The 18,263-nt window shown below is 43.2% G+C and overlaps 1 protein-coding gene across 21 annotated transcripts in view; it reads right to left on the minus strand.

Moving 5' to 3' along the window:
- Positions 1-18,263, minus strand: part of OBSCN (obscurin, cytoskeletal calmodulin and titin-interacting RhoGEF) — a 200,480-nt gene that overhangs the window by 81,435 nt on the left and 100,782 nt on the right. For 10 of the 21 annotated variants that reach the window (XM_068405371.1, XM_068405372.1, XM_068405382.1 and 7 more), the window contains 12 exons: positions 17,274-17,540; positions 16,313-16,579; positions 14,789-15,055; positions 13,297-13,569; positions 12,501-12,767; positions 9,792-10,058; positions 8,959-9,228; positions 8,162-8,428; positions 6,863-7,129; positions 5,892-6,158; positions 4,911-5,183; positions 1,184-1,450 (listed from right to left, as the gene is read on the minus strand). In XM_068405371.1, the coding sequence (XP_068261472.1) occupies positions 1,184-1,450; positions 4,911-5,183; positions 5,892-6,158; positions 6,863-7,129; positions 8,162-8,428; positions 8,959-9,228; positions 9,792-10,058; positions 12,501-12,767; positions 13,297-13,569; positions 14,789-15,055; positions 16,313-16,579; positions 17,274-17,540 (3,219 nt within the window). The remainder of the gene's footprint in view (positions 1-1,183; positions 1,451-4,910; positions 5,184-5,891; positions 6,159-6,862; positions 7,130-8,161; positions 8,429-8,958; positions 9,229-9,791; positions 10,059-12,500; positions 12,768-13,296; positions 13,570-14,788; positions 15,056-16,312; positions 16,580-17,273; positions 17,541-18,263) is intronic. The other 11 variants (XM_068405380.1, XM_068405386.1, XM_068405385.1 and 8 more) reach the window with 3 other exon arrangements.

Here is an 18,263-nt window from a genome sequence, read left to right on the forward strand (position 1 = left end):
AGGTTCCACATAAATATGAGGAAAAACTTCTTTACAGTGAGGGTAACTGAACAGTGGAACAGGCTGCCCAGAGAGGTTGTGGAGTCTCCTTCTCTGGAGACATTCAAAACCTGCCTGGACGCGTTCCTGTGTGATATGGTCTAGGTAATCCTGCTCCGGCAGGGGGATTGGACTAGATGATCTTTCGAGGTCCCTTCCAATCCCTAACATTCTGTTATGGAGACAATGAGGGTTTTGTAAATCCTCGGAAAATGTATAATTTTGTTAGAACTAATCCAAGCTGTTTATTTGTGCACTTTTGGAGGGCTGAATTGCCTAACTACAAAAAGCAGACAATTGCAAATCCTGCCTCCTCTGGGATGCTTTTAGATTATGTTCATTAACATATTTTAAATCCCTAAAGTGGAAAGTGCTTATCAATGTAGAAAACATAATAACTAATATCCTGCTCTTCTGTGCTTATAACTCTGGTTAAGCAAGAAGGCATAATTGCCTAACAAAACACAAATATTCAGAAATCAAATCAGAACCATCGCTCTTGCTAATCATACTAATCCACCTGGTGACTGAAAACAATAATTCCCTACACAGCAGAAAAGTATAAGAAACATCAATACAAAATCCTAAACCTATTGTTAATATTTTTATTTACTGTTTCTCAGGGCCCTCACAAATGCTGATGCCAGGTGAGAAGGTAATTCCTGAGTGACCAGTATTTGAAATAAGTAAAATACCAAGCTACCTTAGCTTAGGTGAAAATAAAATTAAATTCCACACTATCCATTAGCTACTGGTTTTAAGGCACACTGTGTGTAAGAAGCACCCTCTAACAGCAAATAGTACTCTCATTATTCCTTTAAACCAACGTTACATCTGTGATTTTTGCAATAATTCAGCAGGACACATCCCATTGCACTGATGTTCCAGTTCATTGTAGAAGAGGTATGACGTGTAAGTGGTGTAATAAGTGAGCGTTAATTAGAACTAAGCTCCAGTGAAATGCTGCAGTTTCTTATTCAATTCCCGTTAACTCCCAACTACTTTTATCATCGTTATCAGTACTGGAGTGAACACCAAAGAGTGGGTATCTGATGTGTCACTTATTGCGAGGTGCTGCCATGATTTTTCCACCTCTTTTATTTGGAACCCATGATAGTCTTCCTCTTTGGCTGGAAGACCTCACCTTGAACATCAAGTGCAGCCATCACTTTAATGCCTTCAGCTTCACAAGAATAGATGCCAGTGTCTTCTGGTACCGTAGGTTTAATTTTTAGCATGCTCACATTCCAGTCCTGATCGATAATCACTCGCTGCCCATCTGCATGTATTTCCTGATCATTTTTCTTCCATATGGCGTGTACTGGCCTAGAATATTGGCATATGAACTCTGCTGTGCCATCTTCATCAACAGTTATGTCCTGCATGGGACTGACCACTTCAATGGTTGGATCTGTTAACCAACACGTCAGGAAGGACATGCATTAGTGGATCCTCATGGAAATTGCAACTTAGAGATTTCTGACAAGCACAGAGCCTGTGGGGAGCAAGCAGAGTGACAGTGCAAGCAGGAGGCTGACTGGGCACACTGGGGATTAGCGGTTTAGTCTGTGCTTGCATCAGCAACAAGCAGGATTGAAGCAAAACTGGTACATTAGACTGTCACACTGGAAAATGGGCCACCAGCAATTAAGGCTTGTGCTTTAACAGTCCTGAATATTAATTTCTGTGTAGAACATCTGCTGGAATTCTCTCCAGGCTTAGTTTTCCTCCCAGCATTGCTGAAATCCTCTAGAGTAGGAAGCACTGGATGGGAAACACTTCTACTTCCCAGAATGTGACAGGAGCGCAAGTGTGAGACAGAGGACTGCAATGGATGGGGCGCTGTGAGCGGTTCCTTGTAGCTCTCAGCCTCACATAGCAATAGGAAAATGCCACAAACTCTATTGGAGGCTCCTTGTATGAGCAAACTGCAACCACTCATTGGAAAGAAATGCAATACCCAAATGCAAATGCTCATTCCTGTCCTGTGGTGGTGATGGCTATATGTCAGGAGTCATTGGTAGCATGAGGAGCAAAGATCCAGGACAACTGCAACAAAAAAGGGCACTTCACAGGAGACAGGTACTTATTGACTAACCATGTGTTCCTCTGCAGCAGAGACATAGTTTGGGGAAAAATAATATGATTTCCATTACAGTAGCTGATCTAAAGATGCAGCATGAACCATTGCAGTCTCAGATTAAGAGCCCATAAAATGCTGAGAGCAGCTGGATATGCAGCTCCTCTGAAGAAGGTAAGATCCATAAGGCTGCTTTTAAGCATCCAGTCTTTCTTTTAAAAGACTCGTTCTGCTTCTTGTGAGGCAGCTGTAGGGCACAGTAGATATATCTAACCTCAAAATATTGTGAGCTTCCAATGCAGCCAAGGAGTCCCTCCTGAGATGTCAAATTGGACCACCTGCCTGCAACTGCAGTATATATGCTGAAAAGAAAAATCTCATTGAAGTCTAAAAATTGAAGTCTCTCTGAAACATGCTTCTCAGCAGAACTATGTCAACCCCTCCCAAAAACTGACAGGGCTACAATGGGACATAAAAAGATGACAGGCAGAGAAAGCTGATATATGTCCTTATCTTTCAAATAGTTGTTCTGATCACAAACCAGCTAGAATAAACTACACTGGACCTCTGTCTGGAATGCTCCTCTGGAAATTGGTGCAATGGGTTGAGGTTTTGGGATGCTACTGGCAGACCTTGGGAAGCAAAGATTGTTTTTCAAATGTCTTTTGGAAACTCGTTGCAAGACTTGTTCCTGCTTTCTAAGGCTCCCTCTACCACTGCGTATATCTGCATGTGTGTTTATGGAGAGGAGGCATCAATGGCAGATCATGGAAGTGTTTTGGTTACACCAGGACTGAAACACCAAGAAGGTACCTCTGCATCTGCGGAGAACGCTGCTGTTCCCTTTCACAAGATGCAGACATGCTCCTCACAGCAAATGTGGTCTTGGAGAAGGAAGATCCTGGTTCCACTGCCCTATTGCTCTTTGCCACTGCTAGGCTAAGACCTTGGTGGCCCTACTCACCCATGCAGAATGGCAGAAAGCTCCTTGGGACTTAGGAACCAACGTATACACTGGGACCTGTAATTCTCCTGCCCAAGGGGGTCAGAAGGTAGAGGCAGCTCCTTCAACCTTTTCCATTTCCCCCCCACCCATATGTGAAGATGCCATCATGCTGGGCCACTGAATGAATGCAGTTGTATGGCAATGATATCGTGAAGGCCCTAGAAGAAAAGCTGTCATGAGATCTCACTTATTATAGAATACGTCCAGTTACAAGCTCGCTTTAAAACAGGAGAATGGGACGCATCGATCAGAGAGAAAGAGAACTTGTTACTTGATGAGGAACAAGCCATGGATAGATAGACTGAAATATGCCTAGTTCAAAGACAGATCTAGTTTTAAATTTCCAGACAAAATAAGTGCATGAAATTGGCTGTTAATACAAGCACAGTCAGAATTTTACTAGTGTTTTACTTTCCTATTAAATCAAGTGTTATTAAGCACAGTGTAACTGGAGTGTTTTTTAAATACCTTTCTCATCTTAATCCAATTATAGTCATATACTACTGTGATTCAGGTTCACATTAAAGAAATCTTGCCTTAATAGAAGCACAAAATATCCACACACACATGTGTACTAGCATGAGCTATGGGGTTGGACTAGATGATCTCCAGAGGTCCCTTCTAACATCAACAATGCTGTGATTCTGTGAAATGAAAACTTCTCAGAAACCCTTTATTTGATGGAGCCCAATACCTAATGATGCATTTATTTTTAATTTATGTTTTAGCCCCACTGGACTTCTTTGCCTAGAGAGCTCAGAACCAGGTTCTGTCTCCGAAAACATGAAACTCAAAATTGATACAAAAGGACATGGGGTTTGTGGGGTTTGCACACTGTGTTGTTGCTGCATCATTCTGATATTAGGAAGAAGTGATTTGCAGAGAGTTAAATTTTCTGAATGTACAAGGAACACATTATACAGAGAAGGAGGCATCAACCATTGACTACAATTCCATGTTGCAGATCGTTCTTCTTATGGTAGACAGTTAGAGCATGGGAGTAGATTTTGATAAAGAACTCTTAACCCTTTATATCTCCATATGTACAAATCCCTTTACCAAGCGAGGAATAAGTGTTACTTTTGTCTGAAAAATAACAACTTTTCCCAGTGACTGTAAAGGGACTGGATGTGAAGGAGCTTGCTTTATCAAGTCTGGAGCTCAGTGTTATTTGCGGCTTGTGGCTACCCTTACCAAATGAGAAAAATATTTATTCAGCAGACCAGAAAGCTTTGCTAGTGCAGTGATGACCATTACTATTCTGGCAGTCAACAAGTGAGGCTCATTTTGTCACTGTGTTACTCCAATGTCATATACCCTTTGGTTTCCAGGAAGAGCTCTGGAGCCATCAACATAACACTCCAAAGTCTTGTCCTGGGAACACACTGAGCTCAACGCCAGTAGCCCAGCTATGGAGCAGCACAGTGGTAATTTTGTGAATTTCCAGCTACAGAATATTTTATGGTATTATAAAAACAGTTGAAGGGGGGATAAAAAAAATCAGGTGCTACCACAGTGGTTTGTATTCTGCTCTACTTAGATGTCAGGTGAAAGCAGCAGCCCTGATCCTGCAACCCTTTCTCACCTGAACAACTCAAAAAAAAAATCAATGTGGTTGTACCTGTAAGACTTCTGGCGTGAGTATGGGTGACTTGCAGAAGTGGAGGGTTGCAGGACACAGAAGAACTGTGAAGGGATTTAGTAAGGGTAGCCAGGAAGGCAGAAGCACTAGCACACTGAGCAAGTCCAGAGGTGGCCATGTGTGTCTTTCTAACAATGAAATACCTTTGACTAATAATTTAGCTGAAGATATAAGGGACCCAGCTCTGAAGGTGACAGTGCCTGAGTCGTGGCACGCCACGTCATTTAGGGTTAAAGTGTGGATCATCCCGTCCTGCTCAGAGATTTCAGTCACAAAGTTGTTGTGAAGGGGAGATCCGTCAAGCCACCACTGCACGTTCTTCACGCCCGGGTGCGAGAGCTCACAGGTGAACGTGGCCGACTCACCCACAAAGACGTCTGTGTTCTTTAAACCAGAAACTATGACTGCTGCTTCTTCTGTATAACAGAGCAAGAGAAGGTGCCAAAGGAAAACAAAAGCATAAACATATACACGTCCCTTCCTGCAGAACTAGCCCAAGCAACAGTGCAAGTTGTCCAGGAGAGTTAAACTTGTAATGCTGTTCCAGTGAAAGGCTTAAATTTTCTTTAAGGGATTAAGACACCACCTTCGTCCTTCACCTGCTTGCAAATGCAGTGTGTGTTTGTCCGCAAACACTGCTTCATTGAGAGGAAGCTCTACTCCATGGCCAGGTCATGACTGGCTCTCCTGGGTGTTGCAACCATCTGCACTGGCATTGTTTGAGGTGGGAGGCTGAGAGGTAGCTTAAGATTTAAATGGGATGTTTACTTACAGTGCTTTAAAAGAGTAATAAGAATATAAAAAGTTATAGCAGCTGTAATCAAAAATAACAAGAATATCAGCATTTTTTTTACAACTGTTACTCCAAGAAAATATTTTGTCAGCAGGACCACCATCTGCTACGGTACACAGTACGGTCAGTACTTTGAACTACCTTAAGTTATAAACATTGGTCCAACCTCAGCCTGGATGTAAGTGTTTATATCTTCACTGAAATCAGGAAAGAAATGAACGAACTTTCAAGTGTTGGCATCTGAAATAAGTTTGGCCAGCTACTGTCAAAGACTTCCAGATAAGAAATCCAGGCAGCAAAATCAGAGTATTTCTACCACATTTCACCTTACCTTGCACATACACAGAACCTGTGGTGATCTCGTATCCAGTGCTGCAGGTATAATCCCCACAGTCTTCAGGCTCCACACCGTGGATGATCAGCTCAGCAATGCTGCCTTTCAGCTTCATCTCGTACTTGTTGCTGGGCTGAATGACCACCCCTCCTTTTCTCCACTCAACGGGGGCGTCAGGCTTGGAGATCTCACAGTGCAAGACAGCTGTTCCTCCTTCTTCGGACTCTACATTTTTCAGCTCTTTGTTAAACAGCACGGGTAGTACTGTGGTAGAGAAGCAACCGCATCAGTGACAGTGCTCAGAGGTGAGAAACTTGCTTGCAACTTCTCCGGTTTGGTAGCTTCCATGTTCTGAAGCACAACTTGCCTGCTGGCAATGCCAAGCCCAGAGCAGGACTTGGAGCTGTGCCATAACCGGACACTCATGGGGATCAGGTGTTGATACAGGTGTCCACTGCTGCTCCATAAAGGATTGCCATAGGTCACAGGACCTCTAAGGGGCTTCATGTGGGCATACACCCAATTTTCAGTGTAAGCAGTTAGGGGCACAACAGTACTAATCAGAGCATTTGGACATTTAACTGCTGAAACAACACACTTTGAGCTGGAGCTGGTTATGGGGGGTAAACTCAAGATCTAAAAGCCTAATCTTGTTGCTTTAAAATGAATAAAACTATAAAATCAATATATAAAAGTATAAAATTAATAAAGCTATAAGATCCAAAAAGGTAGCCACTAGAAAAGGTTTTCTAAATGCTCTTGTATGTACCCTCCATTAGCAGAAATAGAATCAGGTTTACAAGGCACTAGATTCTTCTTTGAAGAACAGATTGTGGCTCAAACTCTTTCCTGCAGTTGTAATTCACAGATACAGAGCGTTAATGATAATTGAGTGATAAAACTTCCTCATCACCCCTACGCAGGACAGCCACAGCCATTTCCCTGCCTTAAAGTAAGGCTTCTCTTACCTTTGACTTGCAGTGATGCAGTGGTCTGCTGGTCCCCCGAGTCACATGTATACTCGCCAGCATCCTGAGCCTCAGCATCGTAGATGAAGAGCTCAACACGTGTCCCCTCTTGGTGGATCTCATACTTGTCACTTGGCCGCAGCACAGTATCTCCTTTCCTCCACTCCACGGGTGCGTTGGGTTTCGTCAGCTCGCAGTGCAGCATGGCTGTGCACCCTTCCTCCACCTCCTCGTTTTTCAGCCAGTGCTTGAAAAGCACGGGCAGGGCTTGAAAGGGGGAATGGTGCAAAGAGAAAAAAACGGGTGAAGCAAAAATAGAAAATGGAGGGACCTCTGGAGATCATCTAGTCCAACCCCTGCCAAAGCAGGGTCACCCAGAGCACGTTGCACAGGGTCACGTCCAGGTGGGTTTTGAATATCTCCAGAGAAGGAGACTCCCCACCCTCCCTGGGTAGCCTGTGACAGGGCTCTGGCACCCTCACAGTAAAGAAGTTCCTCCTCATATTTAGATGGAACTTCCCATGTTTCAGCTTGTGCCCGTTGCCCCTTGTCCTGTCACTGGGCACCACTGACAGGATGTCTAAGTCTAAGCCAGAGAAGGAGGAGGGAGAGGAGTTAACCAGAAAAATTTCAGTTCTATAGGAGCTGCATTTCGCTCCCCATATCCTAGACTTCTTTTCACAAAGATTCCCAACTAACTTAAATAATAATTTCTGAAGCCCAAAAGGGTTTTAATCCCCAAAATAGAACCACAGAACAGGATAAAAGCACTCAAAAATTACACACCTGCAGACCTAAATCTGCACCATTTTAAGAACAACTTGAGAACATGCAGCCAGAGATCAATTACAGAATAATTAATGCTGAAGGGACCTCTGGAGGTCTTCCATGGATGGAGAGTCCTCTGCCACTCTGGGTCCCAGTTCCAGTGTCTGACCACCCTTTCATTGTGAAAGGTTGCTTTTTTTCTCCTAATATGAATTTCTCTTGCTGCAGCTTGCACTTGTTGTCTCTCATCTGTTTACTGAGCACCCCAAGGAATGTTTGTCTCTCTCCTCTGTAGACACCCATTAGGTAGCTGCAGATAGCAATGAGGTCCCCTCTCAGCCTTCTCTTCCTCAGGCTGAACAAGCCCAGCTACCTTTGCCTCTCCTTATACCGCATGTGCTACAGCCTCCTGACAAACCTGATGGCCTCTGCTGCACTTGCTCCTCTACCGCAATGTCTGTCTTGTACTGGGGAGCTCCAAAAATTCACATGAACGCCTCTCACCACTGCTGAGCAAAGAGGAAATCATACCTTTAACCTCTAGTCTGGCAGTGGTCTTCCCATCGGCTGTGTGGCAGCTATACTCCCCTGAGTCCGCATGGTTCAAATCATGAATGACCAGTGTGTGCACGTTCCCCTCCTGCTTGATGCAGCACTTCTGGCTGGAGCGGATCACAGACGTGCCTTTCTTCCACTCCACTGGGACATCAGGCTTGGACACCTCACAGGACAAGTGAGCTGTGCCACCCTCCTGAAGCTCCAAGCTGTGGAGAGCCTTTACAAAGCTGACTGGAGCAACTGTGGGGAAGAGGGTACAACACTGCTGCAACCACCTAATCTAGCATTGCCCCCAGATCAGAACTGTGTGCCTATAGCTACATTGTGAACCAGATCAAAGAGGAACAAACAAAACAAGGTATTGACATGGCCCATCTTTCAAAATCCTTCTAGAGAACTTAATGGAAGGTTTTTCAGAATTTTGGGACTTTTTTTTGAGTAAATATGATCTAAAAACATAAGTAGGAGATTAATTCAGAGCATATTCTTGACATCCTTCAGCATTGATTCTGACATATCTTAGCTGCTTGTTTCAGGATAAGTTGGATGGTCTTCCAAGGATGTCTCCTTCGCTCCATGGACTATACAAAAGGACTGAAACGACAAGCTCAGACGTACATATCTACCTCTTAAATGCCTAAATTAGGTTAGTCAAATTTCCCAGGATTTCCACAGACCCCTCCTCCCAAATAAACCTCTTCAGAAGGTAAAGTAATATTGATGGTGCTTACCAGTACCTTCTAAATCCCTCTTCCTAGGAGGTCGCTCACCTTGGACTGTTAGTTGTGCTGCTGAGGTATGCTGCCCAACTTTGAAGCTGATGGGCCCACAGTCTTCTAGTGTCACCTTCCTCAGGATCAAAGTGTGACGCGTTCCTTGGACTCTGATCTCATTCATTTCATTGGATTGCAGGGGAACATCCCCCAGGAACCACTGGGCATCCTGAGTTGTTTCCCGGGACAGCCTGCATTCAAACACTGCATCTTCTCCTTCATAGGAACTGACGTCCTTCAGCATCTCCACTATGGTTGCTGGTGGTTCTATACGGAAAGGTCAACAGAGTTTGATATGTACTTTCAAGTGATGCTTCCTGGGATAAACATTTTGTTATGATCTTTTTTGACAGTACTATATTATTTGAAAGAATGACCACAAAGCACTAAGCACTAAATGCATGGAAATGTAGTTACGCGGGCATGTAGTAACATGTTACGTTCTTACAGATGCATAATGTATGTATGCATGCATATATATTATGCATATATATATAATAGTCTATAAAGGATGCATGTTATACTGTATTGCATGTATTATAAATGCATAATATATATTTATAATGCAATCTGTGTATTGTAAAAACATTGTCAACAGATTTTCGTGGGTGACATTAACATTAAACCACAGAATCATTGACTAAAGACTCATTTCTGATTCCCTAGAGATAACTGACCCAGTTCTCATCCCTCTGAAATCGCTCCCATTTCAGAGATCCTCATGATTCAGTTTGGGCACAGGACAATGTCTAGCTGTCAAATTACCTAATATCATGTGCCCCTGCCACGGTACCAAGCTCTGTTCAGCTGTCCCCCACACAAAGCCCCACCTTTCACGAGCACGGCTGCAGTGGTTTGCTGGTCCCCTGTGTCACACATATATTCCCCAGCATCAGCTTCACTCAGGTTGAGAATCGTCAGCTCAGCCACTGATCCAGCTTGACGCATCTTGTATTTGTCACTTGGTCGCAGCACTGTCCCGGCCTTCTTCCATTGCACAGCGGCATTTGATTTTGAGATTTCACAGCTCAAAGTGATGGTGCTGCCTTCTTCAGCTTGCTGATTCTGGAGTGGTTGTGTGAAGATTGCTGGCAAAGCTAAACCAAGATAAATCAGAGGAAAATATTATGTTTCATTGCTGACTGTGAGTCTTGTGTTTTATGAAACTGTGGTGCCATTCCAAATTTGGTTCAAACTCAATTCCAACATTACTTTAAAACCCAAACAAGGAATGACAGAAAGTGCTGGATTTCCAAGAGCATTAAGCACTCTGCACTGCCCAAGAGTCGCTGGGCACTGCACACACCAAGCACCCCTGGGAGTGTGTTTCTTCTTGCACAGGAGTGGTCATAGATATGGACTCTTGAGCATCTAAGTGTATGTGTCTCCAAATGTGTACCAAAGCCACAACTCAAAAGCCTATGCCTAATAATTTAAGTTCTTGGGTACTTGGGAGGGTGCATGGAGAAACATTGTTATATAATGCCTCTTATTTGAAAACTGGACCTGGAAGAAAGATGAATTCTGGATGTCTCTGCACTGATGTGTATCACTGATGGGTCAAGATGGACATCACAGAATCACAGAATGTTAGGGATTGGAAGGGACCTCGAAAGATCATCTAGTCCAATCCCCCTGCCGGAGCAGGATTACCTAGACCATATCACACAGGTACGCGCCCAGGCGGGTTTTGAATGTCTCCAAAGAAGGAGACTCCACAACCTCTCTGGGCAGCCTGTGCCAGTGTTCAGTTACCCTCACTGTAAAGAAGTTTTTCCTCATATTTATGTGGAACCTCCTGTGTTCCAGCTTGCAATTGTTGCCCCTTGTCCTGTCAATGGATGTCACTGAGAAGAGCCTGGCTCCATCCTCATGACAATTGCCCTTTACATATTTATAAACATTAATGAGGTCACCCCTCAATCTCCTCTTTTCCAAGCTAAAGAGACCCAGCTCCCTCAGCCTCTCCTCATAAGGGAGATGTTCCACTCCCTTATGGGAGTTTTGGTGTGTTGATTTACAATGCGCCACATATAGAAGTTTAATTCCTCAAGTCAGTTCCCCAGAAGAACTTTGATGGCTCCACAGTTACAGCTGAATTGGTATTTACAAGAGAAGGAGATGGGGTTCTAGAAATCACAGTGAATTCACAGGAACTGGGTAGCAGATGCATATAAGAGGAGAGAGATCTGAAGGTGCTTGTGGGTGATGCAGGAATGGATGGTGTACTCTGTGGGACAGCTGGGCAGTGGCTGGAGTCAAGGTTTTTGTACAGTTGCATTTGCAGTGAAGGCATCCCATTTGTGCAGCTAAGTCCTGCAGCTCTAGGGCTCATAAGAGCCAGCAAAGGAATAAGTAGGAGACAGAAATAATGTCTTGACAGACAAACTTTGTGAAGACCTACTCTGTCAGAGCGCATCATGGTTAAGAGAGAAATCCTCATCACAAAAAAGGACCAGACTCTCTGCCTCATTGTCCCTGAATCTTACATACAGAACATCTAAACTAACTTAGAGTTCTCTAAAAGGTGAAGTGAAAGCTTTTTGTCACCTTTCACTACCAAGGATGCCATAGTTTGCTCATCGCCAGAATTGCAGATGTAGTCTCCAGCATCCTTCAGCTGTAGATCGTGGATGAGTAGCTCCACAGCAGAGCCCATCTGCTTCATCTCATACTTGTTGCTGGCTTGGAGCAAGACTGACCCTTTTTTCCACCTCACTGGTGCATCATGTTTGGAGAGCTCAGCGTGAAGGGTGACCGTAGAGCCTTCCTTGGCTTCCTGGTTTCGGAGTTTTTTTTCAAAGAATACTGAAGTGGCTGGGACCACACATAGAGACACAAACGGACAGCCACCATCAGAGGATCTGCTTACAGTACAAATATTCTGATATCACTGGATCCTGAAGTCAGTGTGATAGCAAGCAGGTGCATGGGAGAGCCCTCAAGGGATATTTCAAAAGATATTCCACAAGAATCTCCTGGCTCCTCTTTATTTTAGCTGATCTTGTATCTCAGAAAATGTCACATTAATATTGTATTTGTACCAGAGTGGATTTAAAAAATGGACATATTGGCACATTGCACCTATTTTTAAGACCTTAGGCGCTAGAAGTATTTATGTGCCTTGCTCTTCAGCTGAAGTTGAGCACCCAGGTAAGTTTGGTCACTTTGACTCTTGAGCACCATTTGCCCAGGTGGGAATACAGCTCAAAGGACTGAGGTGGTTAAGAATCAAAATGGTATCATTCTAATTTTAGTTCCAGCCTTGTTTTTCTGAATGACCAGAAAGAGGACCTTGGGTCTAGGATTGTGGAAGCGGTTTCTGCATTTGGGTTCCTCCATGTTCATTGCTCAAGACACCACGGGACTTAACTTCTGAAAGCAAAAGGGCTCAGCTGCTTTATGTCAGCAAAGTACATCTGAAGTCAAGGACAGCAGATAACACCCTCTTGCTAGTACTAAGCTAACTAAGTGGAACACATTTCTCATCTTAAAAAAAAAAACAAAACAAAACAAAAAACCCCACCAAAACAACCTACCTTTAACAGTTAAAGTGGCTGTCGTTCGTTCGTTTCCATTATCACAGGTGTATTTGCCAGAGTCTTCTGGTTTTAAATGATAAATCTTTAAAGTATGGATTGTTCCCTCCTGCCTGATTTCATACTTGGAGCTTGGGGAAATCACCTGGGAGCCCTTCTTCCACTCCACCGCAACATTAGGCTGGGAGACTTCGCAGCAGAGGACGGCTGTTTCTTCTTCCTGCAGTTCTGTGCTTTGTAATTTCTCTTTAAAGACTGGAGGTGGCACTGAAATTACAAACACAGCAAAGGCATTTACAGTCACCTTTGTCTTGTTTCCCTGTAGTGTTAAAGCTACCACTGAACAATTAAGTATTAAGAAATACTTTAACTTGTGTTATACATTGGGGGGTTAAAACAAGCTTCAAAGAGGGAAGGAGAAGGATGTTCGACTGAGAATTTCTTCAAAACAATGTTTAGAGAAAAAAAGACTCCATAGAAGAAAAAGAAAAAAAGAAAAGGGAGAGTGGAAGCAATGAAAATTACAGGTCTATCAATCCACCTACTGAAGCCAACCTAGTAATTTCTCTAGAAACCAGTTAGCTGCAGGACCCTGGTGACATGTCCATTGTCTGTCCATGGTGATGACAGTCTATGAGACCACATCAGTACGTCATGTATGCTCTGAAGCACAAGCACCCTACTAACACGAGCTAACAAAGGATGAATGACGGCCATGAATTTACTATTAGCATAAGCAAAACGTCACCTGTTCTCACCAATCCTGTTCCTTTCCCACATCACAGAGAGCCTTTACCTTTTACTGTGAGCTCTGCTGTTGACGTGTGGGGTCCCACTCGGAAAGTGATGGTGCCAATATCCTGCTCAGTCACCTTCCTTAATGTCAGGATGTGAATCTTTCCTTTTTCCACTGAGATCTCATTCATTTCATTATTTTGCAGAGCAACATCCTGTAGCTTCCACTCGATGTCCCTTGCATTCTCATGAGAAACCTGGCACCGAAACGTGACATCGTCCCCTTCAAACACCACCATGTCCTTTAGGCCACTCACAATGGTCACGTCAGGCTCTGCAAACAGTCCATCAGTATTCAAGCCATGAAAGGGAAAACACAGATCAAATCACAGAATCATCAAATAATATATGTTGGAGTGGACTTCTGGAGGCCATCTGGTCCAGCCACTGCTCAAAGCAGCACCAGCTTACAGCAGGTTGCTCAGCACCTTGTCCAGCTGAGCTTTAAGTGTCTCCAAGGATGGAGATAGCACAGCCTCTCAAATCATGTGTTTCAAACACTGCTGGTTCACTGCTTTCAGCGTACTTGGTAACATGGCCAATATCTTTCACTTAGTGGGTTTATCACTTGCCCTTTCTCACAGATACATTGCATATTGATTTTTTTTTAATGACATGTCTGATACTGTAATGGGGTGAATAAGGCATGAATGTCAGATGCCAAAATCAGGATTTTGAAATTTGTTACATTTGCGCTTAGATATCTTCACAGAATAACACTAAAATCTGATCCCCTCTACTGTCTTTTTGCAAACAGAACTGCATATACTCCGTGCTGGTGCTCCAAACTGGCTGGGGATGTGGTTGGCTCTGTGCTCTCAGCAGGACTTACTGGATTAGCGTGAGCACAGGGTATTTGTGCTTCAGTTTGCTTGAGTCCTGCTTCTAGGACATCTGGGTACCTGCAGATCTATGCAAAGATCATACAGACAGCCTGCAGCAGGCAGAAGCTGTATGTACCCTGAATCTGCTGGGGGATACCGAAGGAAAAGCAGTGCAATCTTCATCTGAGCAAACACAGTACATCCTCATACAGCTGAGGTCACCATCTGCACGAAGAATGGTGCAGTTGGGCATAATGCAGAGCATATCTATGATATCGAGTAGCCTGTAGAGATGCTAGCGGTGACTGTTCCACACTAGTGGTCCAACTTGAAAACAAGCTCTGTCTGTAATGACATTAAGGCCAGATGCAGCTGCCATGTGACTGGAAGCTGGGGATGAACCATCTGTTCACTCACATGCGTATGATGTCAAGCAAATATTTCAAGCCATGAGTCAAAAATTACAGCTGTTTTATCCTCCCCTGTCCATCAAGTGAATCTTTACTTCGATGTGTTTATTAACCATAAGATTTTTTTATGATACCCTTCCTATGGTCTGTGTTTACTGCAATAGTTTATCACGATAGTTTATCACAATAGTTACAATTATGTTGCAAAATCTTAGCATCCTAAAGTGAAAATCCCCTTGCCCCAATAAACAGGTCTTGCCTTTCACGGTCAGTTTTGCAGAGCTCGTCTCATCTCCAGCCTTGCAGGAATACTCTCCAGCATCGCTAGGCTCCAAGCGATGAACACGCAGCTCGCGGAGGGTGCCGTCCTGCCACATTTCATACTTGGAACTTGAGTGAAGGACAACTCCATCTTTCCTCCACTCCACTTCTGCTTTGCTAATGGAAATCTCACAGCGCAGCCTGGCTGTTCCTCCCACTTCCACTTCTTCATTCTTCAGCTGTTGCTTCAGCCGGGGTTTGGTGGCTGCAAAGTGAAAAACAATTAATGAACGATTCATTAGCTTGAATGCCAGGACTGGACAACTCAGCACAAGGCACTTGGGGTCTGACGCTGCAGAACAAATTTGCATTAAGTGGTTATATGATAATAACAACACTTTTTTCTCTATAAATACACCCATATTCTGTATATCCAGCCAAGGAGAGGATCAGAGAGGTCCCCAAATATGCTTGTTTCCCATAAAGTCAAGGACATCCACGTAACACCTTTTATACATCTGCTCTGGACATTGGAAACTCCAACACACATAAAGATTTTGGCCAAGCAAAACCTGGTACTTTCTGATTAAAACTAGTGTAAATCTGTTAATTTTTATAGAAATACTCATAACGTCCAACAGCATAAAGGATGTAAATCTTTAAGCACATCTTTGATTCCTCTGCTACCTTTTCAAGACCCTAGACCATCAACAGTAAGTCCTTCCAGATGATGCACACACAAATGGACCACATTTATTCAAGCAGGGCATGGAACAGCTCAGGCAACAGCTTGTCACTGATGAAAACAAGAAGAGAATATCCATCAGGTGTGTGTGTGAGCTGCTGTGAAAACAGGAATCTCAGTGCTTGTGGTTCTTCTGTCTAAACCCTGTTGTGATACATGTAAAGCAAGCACAGGGCTCTTTCACTCATAGATGACCCAGAGGCTGCGTCGTGGGTCAAGTTCAGCCAAGAGGATGTAGTTTGAAAGGTTGTGGTTTAGATCAAAGCCACAAGTTCCACCCAACAGTTTGAGATGACCACGAACATTTCACAGATGGTGATTAATCACAGACATTATTCCTGGTTTGTTTAAACACAGTGTTCTCAGGCTCGTCATGGGAGGGCATTACAAAAACTGAAAACAGATTTTTTTTTAAATGCTTTTGTAAATGACTTACGATTAGTTATTGATTCAACTGAACCAGCAATGAATATAAAGTGCCAAAAATAAAGATCGATTAGAATTTCAAAATCCCCATGATGCAGAGTTTCCTGCTTTTATCACTATCAGAGGGAAGGGTCAATACAATGTGCACTGTGCTTTACAGGCTTAAGTAGCCATTCTACAAATCCTGTCCCACAAGATCCACTTTTCTGTACCCTGGTTTATGACTGGGCACCTGCTTTCCTCTTTATCTTAACTTTTGGGGTATCTTATTCACCAATGAATAAAAGAATATCATTCACACAATTTCACAAATCCCTTTCATCCTCTGTTCCACTTTGATGCAATGCTGACCATTCACTCTGAGGACTGCTGTGCTCTGCTGGTCTCCTGTATCACACGTGTAATCAGAGGCATCTTCTGGTTCTACATTATGAATCACGAGTTCAGCCGTGCGACCACTTAATTTAATTTCATATTTGGCACATGGGAAGAGCTCCATTGTGCCTTTCCTCCACTCCACTGTTGCATTATCCTTTGTCAGCTCACACAGGAATTTCACCGCAGCTCCTTCTTCTGCCTCCTTGTCCTTGAGCTCCTTTTTGAAAAGAACTGGCAGAGCTAAAGGGAAAAAAAAAGAAGGAACAGGAGCTTTGACTGAAGCCTGATCCAAGTTCTGGTTAACACAGCTAGACTGACACTTCAGGGAACAAGACACTGTGCTTTGCAAGTGCTATATTCCTAGGCAGGACCCATGTTTTCTAATTTGCCTGGAGCTATGAGGAGGTCTTGCTGTGTCAGAAGCAGCCATCAGCACTTACAACATTTATTTCCTTTGTTGCTTGATTCAAAGCCTTCCCAGGGTTGAATTCTTTGAATGTATCCTTCAGTTGATTTAACAAAGATCTCAAGAGTAAAGAAGATGAAAACTCCATGGACAGCCTTGACAGATTAGGAAGGTCGTCGCCAGTGTTCTTCCAGGGTTTGGAAGAAAATCTTTTTTTAAATATTTATGCTAAATATCATGTGAAGTGTCCAGATGTTATGTTAAAGCATTGCTCTTTCTTTTTTTTCTCCCCAGCCATAAAGCTAGAAAGTGTTTCTTCTTAGAACCCAAGACTCAAATGCAGCACTGGAAGAACAAAGTATCATCTTCTTCCATTCTCATTTAAAAAAAAATAATCCCAGTGTATCAGATGAAAAGGAAAATATTTATAGGGAAAAAAATCATGTACTTCTAAATATTCATATTCAACCTGTTGCTTTGCATGTTGGATGGAATATATGGCTTTAGGAGTCAGCTCACACCACCTACCTTTCACATTTAAAGATGCCTTGGTTTCTTGATCCCCCGTATCACAACTGTATTCTCCTGTATCTTCTAATTTAAGATTATGTATTAAGAGCTCTACCCAGCATTCCCTCTGCCTCATTTCATACTTCTGGCTGGGCTGCAGCCCCACTTCTCCTTTCCTCCATTCCACAGTGGCATTGGGTTTTGACAGCTCACAACAGAATGTAACTGTACTTCCTTCCTCTGATTCCTTGTTTTGAAGGAGTTGCTTAAATGTGACAGGCAGTGCTGCAAAATTTGAGAAGGAAATGTTTTCAGAGTGTTTTAGTGCAGAAAGGACCCAATCCTACCGTCATACTTCAGAAATGGCTTATTCTAATGATTCCACAATCCTTGGGCTGCAACTCTGTCTTGGCAGCACGTTTCTTGAGCCATTACATGAACCAAGAGCTCAGAACAGATGGTGAGAGCTGGTCTTAAAGAGCAGTCCACAGAATGTCCTGGTTTGAGGTCTGAAGGAGTCAGACTTTCCTACAGAAGTATGTCCATGCCAACGAGGGATGCTTTAGTCAAAGACCACTGGGACACAGTGGGATATGGACCCTTGTTCCTTAATAGAGGTCTGTGAGTTTGCAATACTAAGCTAAGAGTATTTTTCCCCCCAAATAAAACTTCTATCAATATATAAAACATCGAGTTAGCATTTAAAACACAAGATGACACAATACAATAAGAGGTGACGATAGGGTGATAAATGGAAGAGGAAATTCAGATTCCTGGCAAGACCTTGCTCAGGATGGTAGAAGGGGCTGAGGAAAACAGATGCACTCAGTGTTTATACCTAAGGGTCAAAGTCTCAAGTAATAATACAGCACATTATAGAAATCCTTTATCCACCAATTGTTGCATCTCTTATCATCCCAATCAGGCATTAGACCCAATTAGGCATCCCTTATGCCTACTGAAGCAATCAACAACCCAAAATAATCATCAGCCTGTCTGGCTTATTTT

This window comes from Nyctibius grandis, chromosome 7 (genome assembly GCF_013368605.1).
Source record: "Nyctibius grandis isolate bNycGra1 chromosome 7, bNycGra1.pri, whole genome shotgun sequence".
Classification (NCBI taxonomy): Eukaryota; Metazoa; Chordata; class Aves; order Nyctibiiformes; family Nyctibiidae; genus Nyctibius; species Nyctibius grandis.